This window comes from Typopeltis vanoorti, chromosome 15, assembly GCF_054136105.1.
Source record: "Typopeltis vanoorti isolate ZY-2024b chromosome 15, IOZ_Tvanoo_1.0, whole genome shotgun sequence".
Lineage (NCBI taxonomy): Eukaryota > Metazoa > Arthropoda > Arachnida > Uropygi > Thelyphonidae > Typopeltis > Typopeltis vanoorti.
The window spans coordinates 101,553,140-101,575,622 of NC_143563.1; the positions used below are offsets into that span (position 1 = coordinate 101,553,140).

General features: G+C 36.8%; 1 protein-coding gene across 4 annotated transcripts in view; it reads right to left on the bottom strand.

Annotated features, from left to right (window-relative positions):
• Positions 1-22,483, bottom strand: part of LOC150099031 (serine/threonine-protein kinase Nek8-like) — a 1,046,903-nt gene that overhangs the window by 706,382 nt on the left and 318,038 nt on the right. For all 4 annotated transcript variants that reach the window (XR_016549512.1, XM_090405252.1, XM_090405251.1 and 1 more), the window contains one exon: positions 1,466-1,591. Coding sequence is in view for 3 of the 4 variants with exons in the window: in XM_090405252.1 (XP_090261378.1) it covers positions 1,466-1,591 (126 nt within the window). In the remaining variant the exon portion in view is untranslated. The remainder of the gene's footprint in view (positions 1-1,465; positions 1,592-22,483) is intronic.

The window sequence follows — 22,483 nt, forward strand, 5'->3', positions numbered from 1 at the left end:
AACACGAATACAGATCACATTATATGTGGACATGGCATTTTAGGGCTAGTTTTCAAACAAAATTTCTAGTTCGCATTATATGTGGATTGTATTATATGCGAAAATATATGGTGGATTACTAAAACATGATCTCCCTTTAGCAAATCCATGCTGTGCATCAAAGATAATACAATTGTTGTCAACCAATTCTGGATCCTAGTTCTCACAAGCTTCTCCAACAACTTAACTACAACACCTGACACACAGATAGGTTTATTTCTATCACCCCCTCCTTTATGAAGTGGCACAATCTTGCCCTCCTACCGAGTGCAAGACTTGTATTAAAAAAATATGTCAAGGTCAGCGTCAACTCCTGGCACATTCATTCAGAAAACGTGGTGATATATTATCAAGTCCCACAGCCTTATTTACATCTAGTTTGCTGAACTCCCCATACACCTCTTGCTCACTTACGGTCGGTCTCTCTCTCTCTCTCTCTTCCCCATCATCAACTGCTTTTAGTCTACATGAAGTCACATTCACAAGATTGAAAGACTTTATGAAGTGCTCATTAAGTATCTCCACCACACCTTCTGCAACAGGTGTCTTTATACCATTGTCTCCAATCAATGTCATTCTTCCATAATCATTCTTTCTTTTGCTGGCTACATATCAAAAGACTTCCTTAGGATTCTTTTTGGCTTCATTAGCTAACTGCTGTTCATACCTCTCTTTAGCTACCCTCACCAACCAAGTCATCCTCCTTGCTTGGTCTTTGTAGTCCTCATGGAATTGGTTATTTCCACTTCTGTTATTCTGGCTCTACAATGCCCTTTTTCTCTGTATCGCATGCTTAATCGCTTTATTCATCCATTTCACACCTACCTTATTTAACCTCCTCACACTTGGAATACATTTAGACATTCCATCTACTAGATAGTTGTTACTTGAATAAAGAATGAAACCAAGAATATAATTTCTTGGCATCTTTAATTTATACTATAATCAAGTAAAAAAATTTCAAACAATTGATTGAAAGTAACTACATTAGCCAATAACGAAGTAGTAAATCTAGAGATCTAGAAATCTAGACTGCAGTTGGTTTGCATGTCAGATATGTTTTAAATCTCAATTATAAATGTTTTAATGACAGTGGAGTACTGTATTATATTGAAACATATGGAGTTTCTACTTTATACAGTAACCTACATTGTTTAAATGCAGTTTTTATCACGATTTGTTTTTGCATTAGTGGTAGTATAATATTAAAAATATGTATATTTGAAAGAAATTTCATTATTAACATTCAGGAATTGTAACCTTTTCTTTTGCCACACAAATTAACTAAAAAAAAAGAAATCAAAGATAATTAAAGGAGATAATCCAAACAAAAATTATAAGAGTAAAAGTTTTGGGCATGAGTTACATCCATTACGAATATATTCAGGAAATATGAATAACAGAGATTACTGAGAAAGCCAGTTACCTCGGGTAATCGGATGTGAAGAATTTCATTAGCAGTCGGTCTTATATCTGGGTCTTTCTGAAGGAGATCACAAACCAACTGCTTGAAGCATGAAGAGTAGTTTCCTCTAACTGGTGCAAATTGACCCTACAAAAATATGTTATTTAGTAATACTATTGATCATAGAACTGGTTGTTTAATAATAGAAACAATGTTATTGAAGTACTGTTTACAGTTCTCTGTGCCAATTTTAATTAGAAGTTAAAATTTGTGCTCATGCATATAAGGAGTAATTTTTTAATTCTTTATTCCAATGTCGTCATCATCTTCTTATCTTGTATTAGGCCTCAGGGCCTATTACAGTCTCATTCCATCTTTTATATCGTCTTCCAAGTGATCTCTTCCCCATGGGTTTGTATTCAAGGATTTGTTTGGTGATTCTACTATTATCCATTCTTCCCATGTGCTGTTTCAATTTCCATCTATAGTTGTGGATATATTCTATTATTGGTTGTTCATTCATTTCTTCCACGATTTCTTTATTTCTTTAATGATCTAACAAGGTGTATCCTGAGGTTCTCCTCATAAATCTCATTTCTGTTGCAGTTGTTCTTCTCTTATCTCCTTTCCTGATCATCCATGTCTCAATTTCATAAGTCAGCACTGGTCTTGTTAATGTTTTAAGCTCTAATCTGAGTATGTTTTTGTACCTTCTAGGGTTTAAAAACTTGATTTATAATATTAAAGCTCTATTGAAATTTGTGATTTTCATTTCTGTCTTTTTCTTCTCTGTAGATTAGGTGATATCCAAGATATTTGAAAGAATTGACTTGTTCAATAATTGTATTGTCTAAACAGATTTTACTTCTTATTGGTTCTCTTCCCTTAAAGGCAAGTACGTTTGTCTTCTCTTTTGAAATTTCCATATTAAATGTTTTTACTATTAGATTAAGGAGATGGATAGAGTATTGTAGATCAGTTTTTTCAGAGATTGTATAGCCTGATCATCTGTGAACGGTATTGTGTCTATATTAGTGCATTTGTTAATTTGGATACAGGGTAAGATATGTGAGTCTCAATATCTTACTATGGAATTCATATCGATTGTGAAGAGAATGTGTGATAGGATACAGCCTGGGAGCCTATAAACTCCCTTTTTATAGGCTCCCAGTCAGAGATTCTTCCATTAACTTTTACTGCAATCATGTTGTCTGTATATATATATATCATGAATCACTTTAATTAGGTGATGAGGAAATCTATCATTTATTAATATCTCAAAAAGTTTATTGCAGTTAACTCTGTCAAATGCCTTAGAATAATCAATAAAAGCAATATGGGTTCCCGCATTGCATTTTGCTTTTCCAAAAAAAATTTTAAGGTAAAGTATCCATCTGCACAAGAGCAGCCTCTCCTGACTCCATTCTGCTCTTCTCCTATCTTATCTTCATAGAATTGGGACAGTCTATTTTTCAGAATTTTACTATAGATTTTATATCCAGAGTTTAGGAGACTAATTACTCTATAATTTTCAAAGTTATTAATATCGCCCTTCTTGTGTATGGGAATAACTATTGCCCTTTGCCACTCTTTTGGTGGTGGTTCACCATTCCATATTTTATTTATTATTTTAAGGAAAAGAATTTTGAGGTTTGGGTCTGCATATTTGATTAATTTGGTACTTAACCCATCTTCAACTGGTGTTTTATGGTTTTTACGACTTTTTAGAGAAGTTTCTAACTCGTCTATTGATATAGGATCCAAGAGTGTCTCATTATCGAAGTTTATTGTTTCAAAATCTTTATTACAAGTCCAAAGGTTTTTATAACTTAGCCAAATATTCTGATCGATGGGTGAAAGACAGGCATTTTCTCTTAGATCTCTATTTAAATTATTTAATATTTTAAAAGTTTTGGACTGTGGGCATGTAATATCAGTTTTAATTTCAGAGACAAAGTTGTCCCAGGACTCTGTGTTTGTTTCTTACAGCTTCTTTAGCAGTTGCTCTTTTTCTCTTGTATTCTATATAGTCATCTTGAGATTTTGTTTCTAAGTATTTTTTAAAAGCATTCCTTTTGTCTTCAATAATTTGGGCAATCTGATCATCCCATCTTCTAATTCCCTTTCTTTTCTGCCATTTCCTCTTCTTTCCTAGTGATTCATTGGCCGCATCTGCTATAAGCGTTTTGATGTAATTTAATCTAAGTAATTTTTTAACTCTTTATTCTTTGCATGGAAAGTTACTGGTGATGGAATGCATTGCCTGAGTGTGAATGTAGACACACTGTATCAGTTTAAGGCATGATCAGATGAACATTGCACGAAATAGTGTGTACCTACCACGAGTCTCCATGGAGATCAGATAATAATAATTAATAAAGATTGATAATGTTTTGATAAGATGATAAGATTTCATAGATTACAAGTCTAACATAAACATTTCTTTTTAAATGATGATTTCAACATAAAAAGGTCATTCAATTTACAGTAGTAATTATTATTATTATTACTGGTGACACCTCCAAGGAGTCCGAAGACTCATTGCGGGAGGACACCTACTACAACTGTCTCCACCACCACACCTAACCTCCACTACCAATCATCTCCATCAATGCCATCTACCACCCACCATCACCACAACTAGTATTTTTTGTGGTCTCCCACCATCCACCACAGAGAACTACAACAAAACAGTCACCATCCCTTACATTAAAGGCACATCCGAAAAGATCTCAAGAATTCTCAATAAACATAAACTACGCACTACATTCAGACCATGTAGCAAATTAGCCACCCTCATCCGCTCACCCAAGGACAGCATTCCTCCTTTATCACATCCAGGAGTCTACCAAGTACCCTGCTCATGCAATCAAGCCTACTACGGTCAAACAGGAAGAACTGTGAATATCCGCATCAGCGAACATAAACGATACGTCCAGAATTATCATTATGGGAAGTCGGGCCTAGCAGACCATGCTCTGGATACCCTTGCACACAGGATCAACTGGAAAAACACAAAAGTACTACACAGAAACCCATATAAATCAGAGAGATTGTTCTTAGAGGCGACAGAAGCCCTAAAACACACTCCAAATCTCAACAAATATGGCTGTATTAACTTGCCGAAGATCTGGGAGACAGTCATATTAAGAAAAAACTAGCACTTTTTTAGGACTCTAGTAATATAGGATAGCGTTTTTTTTTTTTTTTTTTTTTTTTTTTCAGATAGAGGGCGCCAAAATCAGGACTCTAGTCTTTGTGTTGCTGCTACAATTTTGTTTAAGTACACCATGTTGTTTTAGTCTCGCGTATTGTGACAAACAGTGTTTTTGTGCTCTGAAGATGCTGGTTATAATACCAGCGAAATATCAGCATCAAGTTAATAAATTAATTATTTACTTAGTTTCTGTGTTCTATTATACCGTTAAAATAATAAACAATATATATCATGTGGATTGACTCAGGATGTTCAGTTGTGAGATGATGATGCAAAGTTCGGGAGAATTATAAGGAGTACTGGTCATGTCAATTCCATTCACTAAGACTGGAACAGACATTTGGCTTGGACAAACGAATGGAGTTGTAGTTTTAATATTAATAAATACAAGGTGTTGTATTTTGGAGTGCAGAAATACAAGGCTGTGTACTATATTCAAGGCACTATACTGCAGGTAGTGAATGAGATTGGAGATCTGCAAGTAATGGTCGATAGTACATTGGCATTTAGAGGGCATACTGCAGCCACTACAAAGACTACAGATTGTACTCGTTGTACTCATAAGAGTCTCATATTTGTAAATTTAGGGACACAAAAACACATGTGTTGAACAGATTATTTTATTAATTACTAATAAAATAAAACTTGACGTTTCGACCCCTGTATCGAAGTCATCATCAGAAGAATACAAGTGTATACGGAACAAGCTACATGTTAATGTTAATTAAAACCACCTTTAAACCCCCAAATAAGTTAAGGCACCTACTCAGTTCTTCTAAAGATCCTCTTCCACACCTAGCCCACCCAGGGGGTATACAAAATACAATGCACATGCAACATACCATACATAGGGGAAACAGGGCGAACTATCCCAATCAGACAAGACGAACACAAACAACACATTAAATACCTCCATTTTGGTAAAACCGGCCTTTCTGACCACGCACTCCAAACATACTACAGAAATGATTGGAAAAATACCGTCTCTACACCACACCAAAACCTGGTTTGAGAGAAAATTTAAAGAGTCATGTGAAATGCTCAAACACAACCCAAATCTCAATAAAAATGATGTCCTAACCATTTCAAGAATGTGGAGGACCCATCTACAACCTGTATAACAACCTAAACTAGCCATAGAAAAATCCCACTACAAGAAGACAACCTGGTGAAGTGTTTGTAACATTCAACAGCAACTGAAAGAAATCATACTATAACAATCAGAACTATCCAGAAGAATATTAATACACGAGGACTTTAGCAGTTTATTGTAGTTGTATTTTTTTATTTTTTATTATTTTTATTTTTTTATATATATTATTTTTTATTTTTATTTATTTATTTATTATTATTATTTTTTTTTAATTTTTATTTTATCACTAGAGGTCAGGCTAGGGAAAAGGATTAACTAACTATGTAGATTTAGTTTACTGGAATACAGGGCATGAGCATTCTTCCGATGATGACTTCGATACAGAGGTCGAAACGTCAAGTTTTATTTTATTAGTAATTAATAAAATAATCTGTTCAACACGTGTGTTTTTGTGTCCCTAAATTTACAAATATGAGTGCTGATGACCGTGTAACCTTAAAAGAAAGTACTCATAAAAGAGTTATTTATAACACAGTTGTAAAGTTCATAATTTCTAAAATGAATGCTGATCACCATGCAACATTAAAAGAAAGGAATGCTATGACAAGACATACACTAACATGTAGAGATAGAGGGATAAGGAGGTGCTTGCCACTGTATAAAGCACTGATTTGACCACACTTAGACTACTCTGATCAGACCTGGTCACCTCGTTTTCAATGTGATGTGGAAACATTGGAGAGGATCCAGAGACGAGTGACTAGCACTATATCAGAGCTCTGGAATGTTGGTTAGGAAGCGAGAGAGAGGTTAAAGAAATATGGATTACAAACTTTGGTAAATATGAGGAAAAGAAGTGATGAGACAGACAGATGTTTAAGTTAGTGGAGGAATTTTACTGGATTAATCTAGAGGGGATAAAAATAGTAGAAGGCAGGAGAGGAAGAACTAGAGGCCATCCCTGGAAGTTTGTGTAGGAGTGTAGTGAAGCTTGTATATGGGAAATATAATACCTCAATAAAAGTTAAAACTGATGTGGGTAGCAGTCCTTCCATAATGCATGCCATTATAGACATCTGAAAGGAAGCATGCTTTGCATTATAGAAGGAAACTAAAGCAATTCTTGTGAAGTTGCCATTCCCTATACACAAATAGCCTATCACAAAAATAGTTCACCTGCAGATTTATTTGCTTATACTTGAATAAAGGATAAAGCAAGAATATCAATTCTTGTAACATATAATAAAGTGGTATCTAACCGTGCACCACGGTGCCCTGGGGTGCCGCGAAATATTCCAATAATTTCATTGAAATTACATTTAGTCCACATGGTTTTAGAATCAGACCATTGATGTGTTGATGCGATGATTAGAAGGACATTGTTACAAACCACTAACGATTCTGCATAATATAAGCAAGTACACACAAGAAAGATATTTAATTAGCGAAATATTTTGGTCTGAAAATTGCAGACCATCTTCAGTGGCAATACAAGAACAGTTTTAAAATAAAAGGTGGAATATTAACAATAGATCATTTATAAATAGAACAAGCTGCGTGATGTTATATCACTAAGTATTAAAGAGAAATATTTTTAAGCAGAGACATGATTGAATTAAAAATATCAAGTAACAATTTCAATAATTTTAAATAACATAAAATTAATATGAATTAATGAGTTATCCTGATTAGACTTTCCTAGATTTTTGATACAGATATACAGTCATTCCAATTCTGGTTAGGATGATGGAGTAAGGCCTCTACGCTTTCTTTGAATAAACGTTCAAATTTATAGCGGAATCTATGTAAGAGGTGAGCTTTTGACCAAAGGATGTTGTGGTTAGTTTCTATCCCGTGCTGAGCCAATGCAGATTTTTCGGGTTTGTTGTGATGAATGGAGGACTGATGTTCTTGGATTCTTTTTTCTAGAAAGCATCCAGTTTGTCCAAAATAGGAGAGATCACAGTTGCAGGGAATTTGATAAACTCCAGGAAGAGACATAGTTGAGCGTTTGTCTTTAGGAGAAGGAAAATGGGAAGATAATTTGTTAATGAATGAGTAGCTGTTAACTCATATCTCTTCAGAATTCTGGAAATAGGTTCTGAAATCCCAGAGGTGTATGGAATTGGAACTCGACGTATTAAATCTTTGTTTTTTAGCGGTGGATTATAAGAATCGAGAAGATGTTGTGTACACTTTTCGGAAAAGCCATGAGTTTCATGTGCTGTTGGATAGTAGAAATTTTTTCTGTAGAAAATTAGAAGTAGAACAATTAGTTTTGGCTCTTCTGATTAAACATTTTATGATTCCTGTTTTTTGACAAGGATGATGGGCAGATTCTTTAAGAATATAACGACCTGTGAATGTTGGTTTCCTGTAAACTGTATGTTGCAAGAGTATTTGAAGGTGACCGGATGAGGAGAAAGTCTAAAAATGATAACTGGTTGTTTTTTTCATTTCCATAGCAAACTTTATACAATGATGTAAGGAATTGATACTGTTTAAAAAAGAAGGTAAGGAGTCTTTGTTGTGAGGCCATACAGTAAAGATTTCATTTATATATTTTACCCAAAAGGATGGTTGAGGGAATATAGATGAGAAGAGGACTTTTTCTAGATGTTCTAAATAGAAGTTGGCTAAAGAAGGAGAAAGAGAGGACTTCCCATGCTGTTCCTTCTACTTGGCTGTAAAATTTGTTTTGACATAAGAAATATCTAGAGTGTATTACAAAATCTAATAGTTTTATGTCTTCCGGAAAGATGTCAGCCAGTAATTTTAAAGTCTCTTTGAGAGGTACATTTGTATATAAAGATTCTATATCACAGCTCACTTTAGCCAACTTTTATTTAGAACATCTAGAAAAAGTCCTCTTCTCATCTATATTCTCTCAACCATCCTTTTGGGTAAGATATATAGATGACAATAATAAAATTAGTTTAATCCTTTATCCAAGTGTGAGCAAACAAAGTTTGCGGCTGAAAGTATCTTCAGGACTGGGGTAAGGTGGTACAACACCTGTAAAGTCATTGCAAAGGTGGAGCAAGCTACCAACGCTCCTATCTCAGTATCTCCTATAATGCAAAACATATCTCCTTGCGGAAATGTCTAATGTTATGGTGTTGTACCACCTTACCCCAGTCCTGAGGATACTTTCAGGCGCAAACTTTGTTTGCTCACACATGGATAAAGGATTAAACTAATTTTATTATACTCTAACCAAGTGAAAAATAAACTTTCAACATCTTTCTCTAAATCCAGAGTAATTTATAAAAAAAGGGTGGCACACCATTTGGCAACTCCTATAGGTAGAGATGACCTGCTAATGCTTCTGCCTGGTATCTCCACTTGGGCCTGGCTCCCACTGAAGAGACCTCAATATTTGCAAAAATTATCTGCACACGCCTTAAGAGCGGTATGGAAAATATAATAACAAGCTCACAGGTCTACGGGATCCCCGGTAGAACTATGGAACTCAATCTCTTCTTGTTAAGAGACTTGATCAGACTGGCTAAGGAAAAACAATACCCCCTGGCACTTCTCTCCACCAACCTGGAGAAAGCGTTTGACAGCATCAACCACAGGTACTTGCAGAACATCCTCCAAAAAACAGGCGTGGGCCCGAGACTTCGGCGTACAATTAAAAACATGTACGCAGAAGCCACGACCCAACTATCTATTAATGGGTTTCTGACAGAACCAATCCGCATAAAGAGAGGGGTTAGGCAAGGCTGCCCGCTAAGCTCCCTCCTCTTCTCCCTAGTATTAGAACCCCTAATCAAAAGAATCGATAACACCCCCGAAATGAATGGTATTCCACTGCCCCAAGTCTCCAGACAATGCAAAATAGTAGCATGTGCGGACGATGTAGTGGCCACACTCAGAGATTCTGAGTCCATCTATATCTATCTGCACATGCTGCAAAAGTTCAGCATAGTCAGTGGTCTTCGCGTTAACGCACAAAAAACTAAAATCAAAAGTTTTGGAAATTTCCATAGCACTGGACTTGCCTACAGTTTAACACTACAGACATAGCCCCTAACAATACTAGGTGTGCCTTTTTCAGACACCCTAGCACTACCAATCCAAAAATTGCAGGAGACAAGCAGGGACAGGATAAGGCTGTTCAAACCAACCTTTTTCTCCTTTTATGGCAGAGCGACAGTAATAAGAACAATCGTCACCCCAATGCTGATGCACACTGTCAACATCACAGGCATAAATTATCAAAAGAACTCATTGATTTCTTCTGGAATGGGAGAAAACATGAAGTAAAGAAAGAATACCTACAACTCAAACAGGAAGAAGGGAGTTACGCTCTGCCCGATCACAAAAGCTTGCTACAAGCAAACACGTTCAAAACCGTACGGAAGGCCTTAAACTCCAACCACATTTCTGGCTTGCTAATTAGATACTTTATAGGACTTTTCCTCCCCCTCTTTGGGATCACGGACTATGCTGGACCCCGCTCAAGGGGGGGGGGTGCCCAAGTGGTACCGTACATTAGTTAAATCGATCACAACACTCAGAGACAGAGGAATAGCAATCCTCACACACAAACCCAAAGCAGTATACTGGGATTTCTTCCAACTTTCCAGGCGTGATACACCCTATCTCAGGACAAATAATGAAATTCTCTTCAGAAATATCAAAAACAGCTGGGGACAGCCTTTTCATCAGGATCTAGCCTGGAGAATAGCCTACGGGCAGCTCCCGGTGAAACAGGTGAAATCCCGGTATGTACCTAGCCTGTGCGACCCTTTCTGCAATGTCTGCCGGGACGTGGAAACGGTGGACCATTTCTTTTATTTTTGCCCACCAGCCCAAAGCATCTGGCGGAGACTCAGCACAGCATTGGGAATCCCCATGCTGACAGTAGAAGAGGTCGTATGGCTACAATTCCCCCCACCAGTCCAAAAAACCCAAAAGTTCGCTATCTTCCTAATCAACGTGTTAAAATATCACATTTGGAAGGTACGGAAAAAATCCCAGGTATGAGACGCAAATTTAATGTATGCAAGAATAAGGAAAGGTTTCTTTTTCTACCTACCCAAATTTCTTGCACAAGAAAGGCACTTACTAGGAGATTTTAAATTTGGGAATCAATACTGCAAACCACCGACAATATGCTTTCTTATACATTGACGCATCAAGCCCTGTATATCTCTTTAGAACCCACAAAACCCCACCAACCCCCCCCCTAGAAAAAAGAATAACCACTCTGTCTTCCCTAGCCACAAAGCTTTCGCTGGCACGGTTTCTTTTACTCCAAATAAGGGGGGTAGAGCTGAGAACCCGGGCTGCGAAGGCTTACAGTGAGGTGGTGCCGCTCCTCATGAGCGGCATCTCCCGGGCCAGTCTCTACCCCATTTCTAAGTCCCAATGGTACCAGGTCTATAAGTCCCTATTCATTTCAACTCACCGGACCTTAAGTCCTGTTATTTTATTATTTGAATTTTTTTTAATTTAAATAATAAAATTTATATTTTAAATGTATTAAAAAAAAAAAAAAAAAAAAAGAAAAGAAAAAAAAGAAAAAAAATCATTTTTTTATTTATTTTATTTTTTCACTCTGGACCCTAAGTTCGACCTCTGTGATCAATTCATATATTTAGCCCGGACCATAAGTCCTCAGTTTCTCAATAACAGCAATAAAATTTAATTACCCAGAATACAAATAAGGATATTATATTTAGCAAATTATTAATTTGGATAAAATCATATGTGAACTCTAGACAAAAGTCTAGAGTTCACATATGATTAATGTTTAAGACAAATGTTTAACCTTTTTTTTTTCTGAACAGATAAATGGAGATTATGTGTTACAAATCAATTAGCCTAATACGGCTAAACAAGTTGACTGAGGCCTCTTTTACCTCCTACTATCCTACTCTATCTTACATCATACTCCTCTCTTACTGTCTGCTGACCCTCAGCAGACAGTAAGAGAGGAGTATGATGTATTATTCTCCAAAGGCCAATGATGAGAGATATGAACTCCCATTCTACCTCAATAAAGGTCGAAACTAGTCTGGGTAGTGGCCCTTTCCTTAATACATAACATTAGACATATCCGCAAGGAGATGTGTTTTGCATTATAGGAGATACTGAGATAGGAGTGTTGGTAGCTTGCTCCACCTTTGCAACGAGTTGTCCTGGTGTTGTACCACCTTACCCCAGTCCTGAAGATACTTTCAGGCGCAAACTTTGTTTGCTCACACTTGGATAAAGCATTAAACTAATTTTATTATACTCTAACCAAGTGAAAAATAAACTTTCAATATATAGATGACATCTTTACTGTATGGCCTCACAACAAAGACTCCATACCTTCTTTTTTAAACAGTATCAATTCCTTACATCATTGTATAAAGTTTACTATAAAAATGGAAAAAAACAACCAGTTATCATTTTTAGACGTTCTCCTCATCAGGTCACCTTCAAATACTCTTACAACAGTTTACAGGAAGCCAACATTCACGGGTCGTTATATTCTTAAAGAATCTGCCCATCATCCTTGTCAAAAAACCGGAATCATAAAATGTTTAATCAGAAGAGCCAAAACTAATTGTTCTACTTCTAATTTTCTACAGAAAAAATTTCTGCTATCCAACAGCACATGAAACTCATGGCTTTTCCGAAAAGTGTACACAACATCTTCTCGATTCTTATAATCCACCACTAAAAAACAAAGATTTAATACGTCGAGTTCCAATTCCATACATCTCCGGGATTTCAGAACCTATTTCAAGAATTCTGAAGAAATATGAGTTAACAGCTACTTATTCACCTATTAACAAATTATCTTCCCATTTTCCTTCTCCTAAAGACAAATGCTCAACTATGTCTCTTCCTGGAGTTTATTAAATTCCCTGCAACTGTGATCTCTCCTATTTTGGACAAACTGGATGCTCTCTAGAAAAAATAATCCAAGAACATCAATCCTCTATTCATCACAACAAACCTGAAAAATCTGGATTGGCTCAGCACGAGATAGAAACTAACCATAACATCCTTTGGTCAAAAACTCACCTCTTACATAGATCCCGCTATAAATTTGAACATTTATTCAAAGGAAGCTTAGGGGCCTTACTCCATCGTCCTAAACAGAATCAGAATAACTGTATATCTGTATCAAAAATCTAGGAAAGTCTAATCATGATAACTCATTAATTCATATTAATTTTATGTTATTTAAAATTATTGAAATTATTACTTAATATTTTTAATTCAATCATGTTTCTGCTTAAAAATATTTCTCTTTAATACTTAGTGATATAACATCACACGGCTTGTTCTATTTATAAATGATCGATTGTTAGTATTCCACGTTGTATTTTAAAACTGTTCTTGTATTGCCACTGAAGATGGTCTGCAATTTTCAGACCAAAATATTTCGCTAATTAAATATCTTTCTTGTGTGTACGTGCTTATATTATACAATCTTTATGTCACAAGTATCCTTAAAATATCACCAACTAGTTCGCTTTTATAATGGTGCTCAATGTCAGAATTTTAATGGTCTATTAAACTCTGGATTGTTCTAGTCACTGTAGTACAGAATGCAGTTGTTTCTCAGCCCTCTGGGAGAAGGAGAACAGATATGAGTGTCGCTCAGTGCATCAATGTGAATATACTGACTGGATTATTCTAGTTATTTACTGAACTTTCTCGGTACTTGGTGTTTGTATAAAAATAGCCGTCTTCAAGGCCTTGATTTATTGAATATTGAACCAAATGAATGGTGTTGTGATCAACTAAACTTTTAAAAGTTGTTATTCTCATCTTCCTAAAAACGAACAAGTTTTTATTGAATATTAATAAGCATTGTAGAAGTGAAAAAAAAAAAAAAAATTTCACAATGTGTGTGAAAATAAAGAGAATGCACTACAAACTTGCGGGAGTGTAAAGAAGCAGAAATATCGCAAATAGGATGACAGTTATTTGTATTTTGGCTTTACATCAACAGATGTAAAAAGCCCCATACCATCACAGAACAACTAACGAAAATGTTGTAAGTGTCGAAATGTCATAAATATGATGACAGTTATTTGTATTTTGGCTTTCCCTCAACAGATGTCAACGATGAAGAGAGAGACCGCAGTGTGTGCAGTATATAAAAGTTTTTGCACCAGAGTGTATGCTTCCAAGTAAGTTAAAATGCCATTTAGAAACCAATCATTGAAACATGGTTGGCAAACCTTGCGACTATTTTATCAGAAAGTTAAAAGAATTAAAACAAAAAAGATACTTTTTCTCAGCAGGTGTCAATACCAAGCAATGCTTTGCTAGCATCAAACAAGGTTGCATATAGAGTCGAGAAGTGTCCCATACCATCGCAGAACAACTAATTCTACAGGCTGTTGTAGATTTGGTGAACATTATGATTGCCGAATCTGTGGGGAAACTGATTTCATAGGTGCCTTTGTCTAACAATACTATCAGTCACATGGCAGAGGATTCAATGATCAATTAAATGAAAAAATAAAAGGGAAGAAATTTGGGTTATAGCTGGATAAGGCCATGGACAGTAATATAGATGCACATTTGATTTTCTATGTACTGTTCATAGATGGTAATAACATTGTGGAAGACCTTCTCTTTTGTAAAAGTATCACTGCAAGTATAAAGGCTCAAGACTTCTTTGAGATCCTGGACACATTTATGGTTGAAAATAATTTGGAGTGAACAAAGTGCGTTGGTGTCTGTGCTGAGGATGGTTGTTCAATGCCCAGCAATTATGGAGGATTGCAGGTGCTTATTCAAAGAAAAACTCTGAATTCACTGTGGAACCATTGCATCATTCACAGAGAAGCACTCTCATCAAAGTATCTGAGTCCTCCACTGAATTTGGTCTTAGAATGTGTGGTGGATGTGGCAAACTTTGTGTGAGGACTACTGCCACTTGCAATGGCTCTCATGGCAATATATTGTCCCATATGTTTGAATTACGGAAGGAAATGTACACTTTTCTTGAAGAGGAAAAACATGAGTGTGTCAAGCATTTCGTGGAAACAGATTTTTTGGTAAAATTAGCATACTTGTGTGATATCTTTGAAAAGTTAAATGTGTTAAATCCCCCTCCTCCAGGAAGACAACATACACATTTTGAAATTGGTTGAGAAGATTTCAGCTTTCAGAAAAAAATTACAGCTATGGATAAGAAAAATGAATGAAGACGGTGGCAAAGATTGTTTCCCCTTGTGATCTCCAATGAAGTTGATTTCTCTCGCAACATAAAATCTGTTTTTGAATAGCACCTATCACAGTTTATCAAATGGTTTGAAAAATACTTTCAAGAAGATAATATCGACAAGTTCACATGTATTCAAGACCCATTGAGTGCCAATGCTCCATCTGAATTTACTTCTGTAGAAGAAGAGAATCTCATTGAGCTGTCTTGGGACAATACACAGAATTAACTGACTTTTGGATATCAGTAAAAGATGAATAACTGCTGCTAAGTGGTAAAGCTCAGCCAATCTTAATTCCATTTGTGACATCATATTTGTGTGAAGCTGGTTTTTCATTGGTCACTGTGATAAAAAGAAAGTATAATGTGAAAATCAACGTGGGACAGGAAATGAGGGTGGCTGTGTCCAATTTGATTCCAAGATTTGAGAAGATGCACAGTGATCAACAGGCTCACCCATCCCACTAATTACAATTTATTTATTCAATGATTTGATTGTTCAAAATATGCACTTATTTAATACTTTTCACATAAATCGTTCGTGAATTTGAAATACGTGTTTCATTTATTTTTTTAACTTAACCAAATCTAACTGCACCAACTGCGCACTGCAACTGTTAGGTAGGCCTATATTCTGACTTTGGGCACAGTGAAAAAATCCTGATACACTAAGGGCAACATGAACCAAAAAAAGTTTGGGAACCACTGATATAATATATTATTATTATCATCATTGTCGTGTCGTCATCATCATCAGATCTCCATGAAATCAAATACTCATTGCTGGAGATCTCTCTCTCTCTCTGTCAGACACACAGGTCATCAAGACTGTTCCTTAAATACATTCACACTCCATGTAAGCACCACACTCTCAGGCAATGCATTCCAATCTTTCACCACTCTCCATGTAAAAAAACTCTACTTCTCACTCCTTTGTTCACACTCTCCTGATACAGCTTCCAGGGATGACTTCTTGTTATTTCACCATTCTATGAAAAACCTCTTCAGTGTTAATCATACATAAACCCCTTACCAACTTATACATCTCCAAAGGGCTTTGTCAATACTGCTGAGCTAGCATTGTTTCTGGACCCTTTCCGATATCTCATCCTTTTGAAGATCAGGTGACCAAATCTATGCACAGTAGTCCATATATGGCCTAATCAAAAAGTGCTTGCACAATGGATTCGGTATATCCTTACAAGTCAACGTGCTCCAGAATTCATTGCACTGTCCTCACAAATTTAGCAATGTGTTCGCTAAATCTTGGCTCCCTATCCACCATCACTACCAGATCCTTTATTCCCTCAACCTTCTCCAATATAATCCCATCAAGTGTATACGTTATGTTCCATCTTCATTTACCAAATTTTGTTACCTTACACTTTGAATAATAAACTGGCATTTCCACTCCCAAGCCCATTTAATCAGTCTATTCAAGTCCTTTTGTAAAGCCACAATAACTGTTCTACTTCTCATAATTCTTCCCCAGTTTGCATCACCTGCAATCAACTGAATATCCCATTTACACCTTCCCCAAAATCATTAACATGCAGGTTACACAACAATGGCCTTAAAATTGATCCTTGATGCACAGTGGATGATCACTAGTGGATGACCCAGGTCATCCACTAGTGACTTCCCTCTTCTGGGATATTGCTTGTAATCCCGTACCCAAGTTGCTGATATTTATCAGATAGCCAATCTGCAATCCAATGCTCTGATCTGATATCCAACCCAAAATTTATGTGATGACCTATCAAAAGTCTTTAAAAAATCTAAATATACTACTGTGTATCCATCTCTTGTTCAATGAAAGCATCTCCTTATTGTAATAAGTAAGTAGATTACTAAAACATGATCTCCCTTCGGCAAATCCATGCTGTCCATCAAAGATAATACCATTGTTGTCAACCCAATTCTGGATCCTGGTTCTCACCAGCCTCTCCAACACTTTAACCACAACAATACCTGACACTAAAATAGGATTACACCCTCTGTCCAAAAATAAACCGAACTTTCTGAAAATAGAAGAAATTAGTGGCGCCACCTGTTATATCTTTTAGTTGTCGAAAGCAGCAACCTTCATTAGTGTTGTGTCAACTGTTTATGACATTTGTTTCATTAGAAGATGACTTATAGTGCCAAGAGTGACAGTGTATTTTGACGAACGGTCGGGAAATGAGTTTCAAACAGAGAGCTGCGATTGACTTCTGTATTAAACTTGGTAAAAGTTTTACCGAAACGCATCAAATAATCCAAAAAGCATACAGTGATGAATACTTATCCTGAACTCAAGTTTACGAGATGTTTAAGCGATTTCAAAGTGGTCGTGAGACATTTGAGGATGACGAAAAGCCAGGCCCTCCAAAACTGATCTGAGCAAAGTTAACATCCAAAAAGTGCCTGATTTCATCAAAGAAAACCCAAAATCATCCGTGAGATTGATTGAAGATGAATTGGGAATTCCAAAATCAACTGTACACAAAATTTTGACTGAGAGTTTGGGCCTTCGTAAATTGAATCAGAGATATGTTCTCCGCAAGTTGACCAACGACCAAAAAATGTATCAAAACGAACACTGCAAAATACCTCATTAAAACCGCTTGTAATGACTTCAACTTCCTTGAAATGATTGTTACTGGTAACAAAATGTGGTCTTTTGAGTATGGTCCCGAAATAAAGTACCAGAGTGCTGAGTGGAGACCACAGAAGAGGGGCATTCGAAAAAAAGTTCCTTGGAGAAGTCAAAAGTAAAGACAATGCTGATTTGTTTCTACGATTCCAAGGGCATTACCCACAAAGAATTCGTTCCACCTGGCCAAACGGTCAATGGTAAGTTTTATTTCAAAGGTTTGAAGCGATATAGTGAGAATTCGTCGCATATGGAATGAATATCGTGATGCAGGCAGCTGTTCACTTTTGCATGACAATGCACCATCTCATCGTTCAAACATTATGAGACAGTTTTTGAGCAAAAAACCAAGTTTGTGTGTTGGATCACTCGCCATACTCACCTGATTTAGCACCCTGTGACTTCTTTCTCTTTCCCCAACTTCCTTTGCTGATGGAAGGATAGCAATACGACACCATTAAAAATGTTCAATGTAACCATGACCATCAACAGTATCCCAAAAACCGATAAAAAAAACTCATTTAACAAATTAATTGACCATGCCAAATGCTGTATCGAAGCTGAGGGAGAGAATATTGATTGAATTAAATGATTTGAATAATTATAATCGGCCTGTGTTCTATTTTCTATCAAAAGTTCGGTTTTTTTTTGGACAGAGGGTGTATAATTTGACGCTTGAGTTCTATCACCTCTCTTATAAAGCAGCACAATCTTACCCTTCCTATGCTCCTTTGGCAATAGACAAAGTGCAGGACTCATATTAAACAAATATATCAAGGCAGATGCCAACTCCCTGGCACATTCCTTCAAAATACTTACTGATATATTATCAGGTCCAACAGCCTTATTAACACTAAGTTTGCTCAATTCCTCCAAACACCTCTTGCTCAGTTAAAGTCAGTCTCTACTCATCATCAACTGCTCTCAAACTCTCCATGATGTCACATTCATAAGAATGAAAGAACTTTATGAAATGCTCATTAAATATCTCAACTATATCCCATTTTCTCCAATCAATGTCATCTTTGATAATCTTTTTTTTTTTTTTTTTTTTTTTTTTTTGCTGGCTACATATCACAGGAACTCACTGGAATTCATTTTGACTTCATTAGCTGACTGCTGCTCATACTCTAATTTTGCTACCCTTACCAACCAAGTCACCCTCCTAGTTTGTTTTTCATAATCTTCATGGGATTGATTATTATCACTCCTCTTATGTTGCTTCCATAATGGCATTTTCCACTGTAGACCTTAGAATACATTTAGACATTGCTTCTACTAGACAGTTCTTGAATATCACCCAAGAAGCATTGATTTCCTTTCCAGCCAACTTCTCATTCCATGCTACACTTGCAAGCTGTCTCCTGAGCTTCTCATAATCTCCAGCCTTGTAGTTCCATATATACCCTTTCTCCACAATGCTGTCAACCACCCAGGTCATCATTTCATGGTCACTATCACCAACTGGAGGGTGAGTTGACACCTCATTTCAAATAACAACCTCTGATGAGATGATCTAATACAAGACCCTCAATCCTTGTGTCCTCTATTACATACTGCCTGAGGTAGTAGTCCCTCAAAAACTAAATAAACTCATTTTCTTTACTTCCAGTTGTTATCCCTCGAGGCGTCTAATAATAATAATAATAATAATAATAATAATAATGTAATCATCCCAGTCTACACTGTCATAATTAAATTTGCACATAATGATCACTTTTCTTCTTATTTGTTTGGCTAATTTGATTATATGTTTCATGGTCACTACCATCCACATAACAGTTCAATAACTGAGCCAACTCTCCAATGCTATCCACTCTCCAGCCAAAAGGTTGTGAGTTCAAATACTGCCATCAGATGGATGTTCTTGATTTTCTGTGGAAATACATGTCGTAAAACATTTGTCGTAAAGTGAAGGTTCACTTTACGACAAATAGTTGAGAAATTATGGGAATATAACAAACATCTGTATTTAAGTTTTGTCAATGTGGAAAAGGCATATGACAAGGTGCCAAGAGAGAAACTATTCAATAGGTTACAGTTATATGGTGTCAATGGGGCATTATATCAAGCAATACTTTATTTGAGTTGTAAGTCAGCAGTTAGAATTGAAGGAAGCACAGGAATGTGGTTTAATGTTAAATCTGGTGTCAGACAAGGATGTACATTATCCCCTCTGTTATTCATTATCTATATGGATCACATTATGAAGGAAAGTGGTATTAAACATAATATCAAAATTGGAGTTAATGTCAGCTCTTTGATTTATGTGGACAATGTTATACTTCTAAATAAATCTGCCACAAGTCTGCAAGATTCCCTGACTAAACTGAATAACTGTTGTAATAGATATGGTATTAAGGTCAGCAATAAAAAGACAAAGACAATGAAAATAGGCAGAATCATTGAAAATGTCAACTGCGTTGTGAACGAAGAACCTGTGGAACAAGTAAAACATTTCAGCTACTTATACACAATTTTTAGTGAAGATGGTAAAATAAATATGGAAATAGACAACAGAATCAACAAAGCTGGTATGGTAGAAAGTCAATTTAATAAATTCATATGGAATAAGAGAAAATTAGTTGGAAGACTAAATTAGCTGTATACAAGACAGTATTCAAACCAGTTTTAACTTATGGATCAGAGAACTGGGTCAGAAGTAAAACACTTGACCAAAGACTAGATACCACAGATATGAGTCTTGAGAAAGATTAGTGGCGTGAACAGATGTTATCAATGGCAATATCATATTAAAAACGAGGATATTAGGAAAGAACTTGACATTATCAGCATCCAGGAATGCGCATTCCTGGTCACTTAAACAGAATGGGCAAGTAAAGATTAGCAAAACAAGTGTTCCAGGTTGGTAGGAAAACGACCCAGAGGAAGACCAAGATATACGTGGATTCATTTTGCGGTACAAATGCCTTAGACGATAGAAATATAAGATCTGATAACGTTGGAGTCTTGACAGGTACAGACCAATTTGGAGGAAAATTGTAGATAGGAAGTTAGTAATGATGTAAATATTTTCATGTAGTACTATCATATCATGTACACCCCTTGATGGCACATTGCAAGAATTTGTTGATGATGATGATGATGATGATGATGGGTGAAGGACTGAACTCTGAGGTACACACTGGTTATTATTTATTTATTTATTATTATTATTTTATTAATCTTTGTACTGGTTATGGGCATTACTACCCTTACATCATGTCCAGACATTTCGTCCAGACTTGATATAGGCCTTTACAAGTGTTTTACCCTATGCCTGTTCTAGTTGTCATTGTAGTCATTCTCTGGTGGCAACACACCTTTGTGGCCTGTAGGGGCCTCAAGGAAAGAACTTTTATATCCTTCTGCATAAGCCCAAACTGTTTTAAGTCCTTATAACTATCTGCACTTCATACGCCATGTAAAGAGATGGCAGCGCTGGTAACCCTTGGAGTTGCCCCATGCTCCTTCTGTATCTTACTAACTAGATCTTGGTTATTTTTATAATGATTTACTTTATTATTATGGCTATAGGCTAGTGGGCACTCTGTTCCCACCATCAGGGCATCAACTATCCAAACGTTACCATCTCTTTTAATCGCTAAGTCTGGCTTACGCAAACCTGCGGAGATCCTATAATGTGGTTCCACTGCAGTCTCCCAACCTTTGTTCTTAAAGCGGTTGTTCAGAATGGAGACCACGGCATCATGCCTCCTCATGCGAACCCCATGGTTTCAGAAGCAACACCAGGCTATATGTCTCACTCTAGTGGCAGCCAGCCCTACAGTTGGAGTCGTCACTATCCCATCAAGCTGTGTGGGCTCAGGTAGGCAGGACATTGATCCTCGTCCTGATAAGGTCAATATACTCAAACATGGGGAGGAGTCTGGTGCCATCCCTTACCCAATCATGCTGGGGAGGCACCAGATATGACTCTTTTAAAGGAGCACCATCTACAGAACAGTGCAACAGAGATGCCCATCTCTTGTGTTCTGCAGGTGCTGACTCGATTAAAGTACCTTGATAATGGGACCAGCCTTTAGCCTGCCTAAAGTCTTCTTGTATTAATGGGCTATAGAAAGCCTCTCTCTCTACAGATGGGGGAAGAAGATAGTTCTAACTGCGCGATTCTTGACAGCCGCAGGCGTGGAATCAGCCATTTAAGTAATGGAACCCCGAGCCCACCATCCTTCACCCTCGCATGGAAATATGCAGTAGGAGTGTCAGGCAGCAGTCGGAGTCATGATCTCATGGCTGAACGGATAGCCCTGTCCATTCAGGACAGTACCGAGATATATGTCCTACCAAGCACCAACTTGTGTAAAAGCGAGGTAGGAGATAGTAGGAAAGAAGAAACAGTCTTTGCTGGGGCTTGAGAGAAGCTTTCCTCAAAAAAGCGATCCCAGCTTCTAGGATAGAAGGGACAGAAGACCTTCTCTTTGGGGTGAACATGATACCGAGGTATCTCCACACTTCCAGGATAGTCAAAGCATGCAACGGCCTCCTGCAGGGAAAATTCTATAGTCTCAACCTTAAGCTTCTTGTCACGACCAGAGGGGACAAGAGCTAAAGAGCAGGACTTCTCTACATTAATAGAAAGGTCTCGAATAGAGAAGTCAACTGCCCGGTCAAGGAGTTCCTGTAAGCCTATCTTAGTAGAGGCTACGAGAATAAGATCGTCAACAAAGGCTGTAGCATTAAAGGAAGAAGCACCTAGAGAGTATATGGCTAGGAAGAGAACGAAGAAACACATCCATGATGCAGTTAAAGAAAAGGGGGAGATAGAGGATCATCTTCGTGAACACCCCGCACTGCGGGAATAGAAGTTGCATGGGATCCTGTAGTAATAGTGATGGAGCTACGCAAGTAGAGCTCCATAACATAGGAAAGAAAAGGTTCTG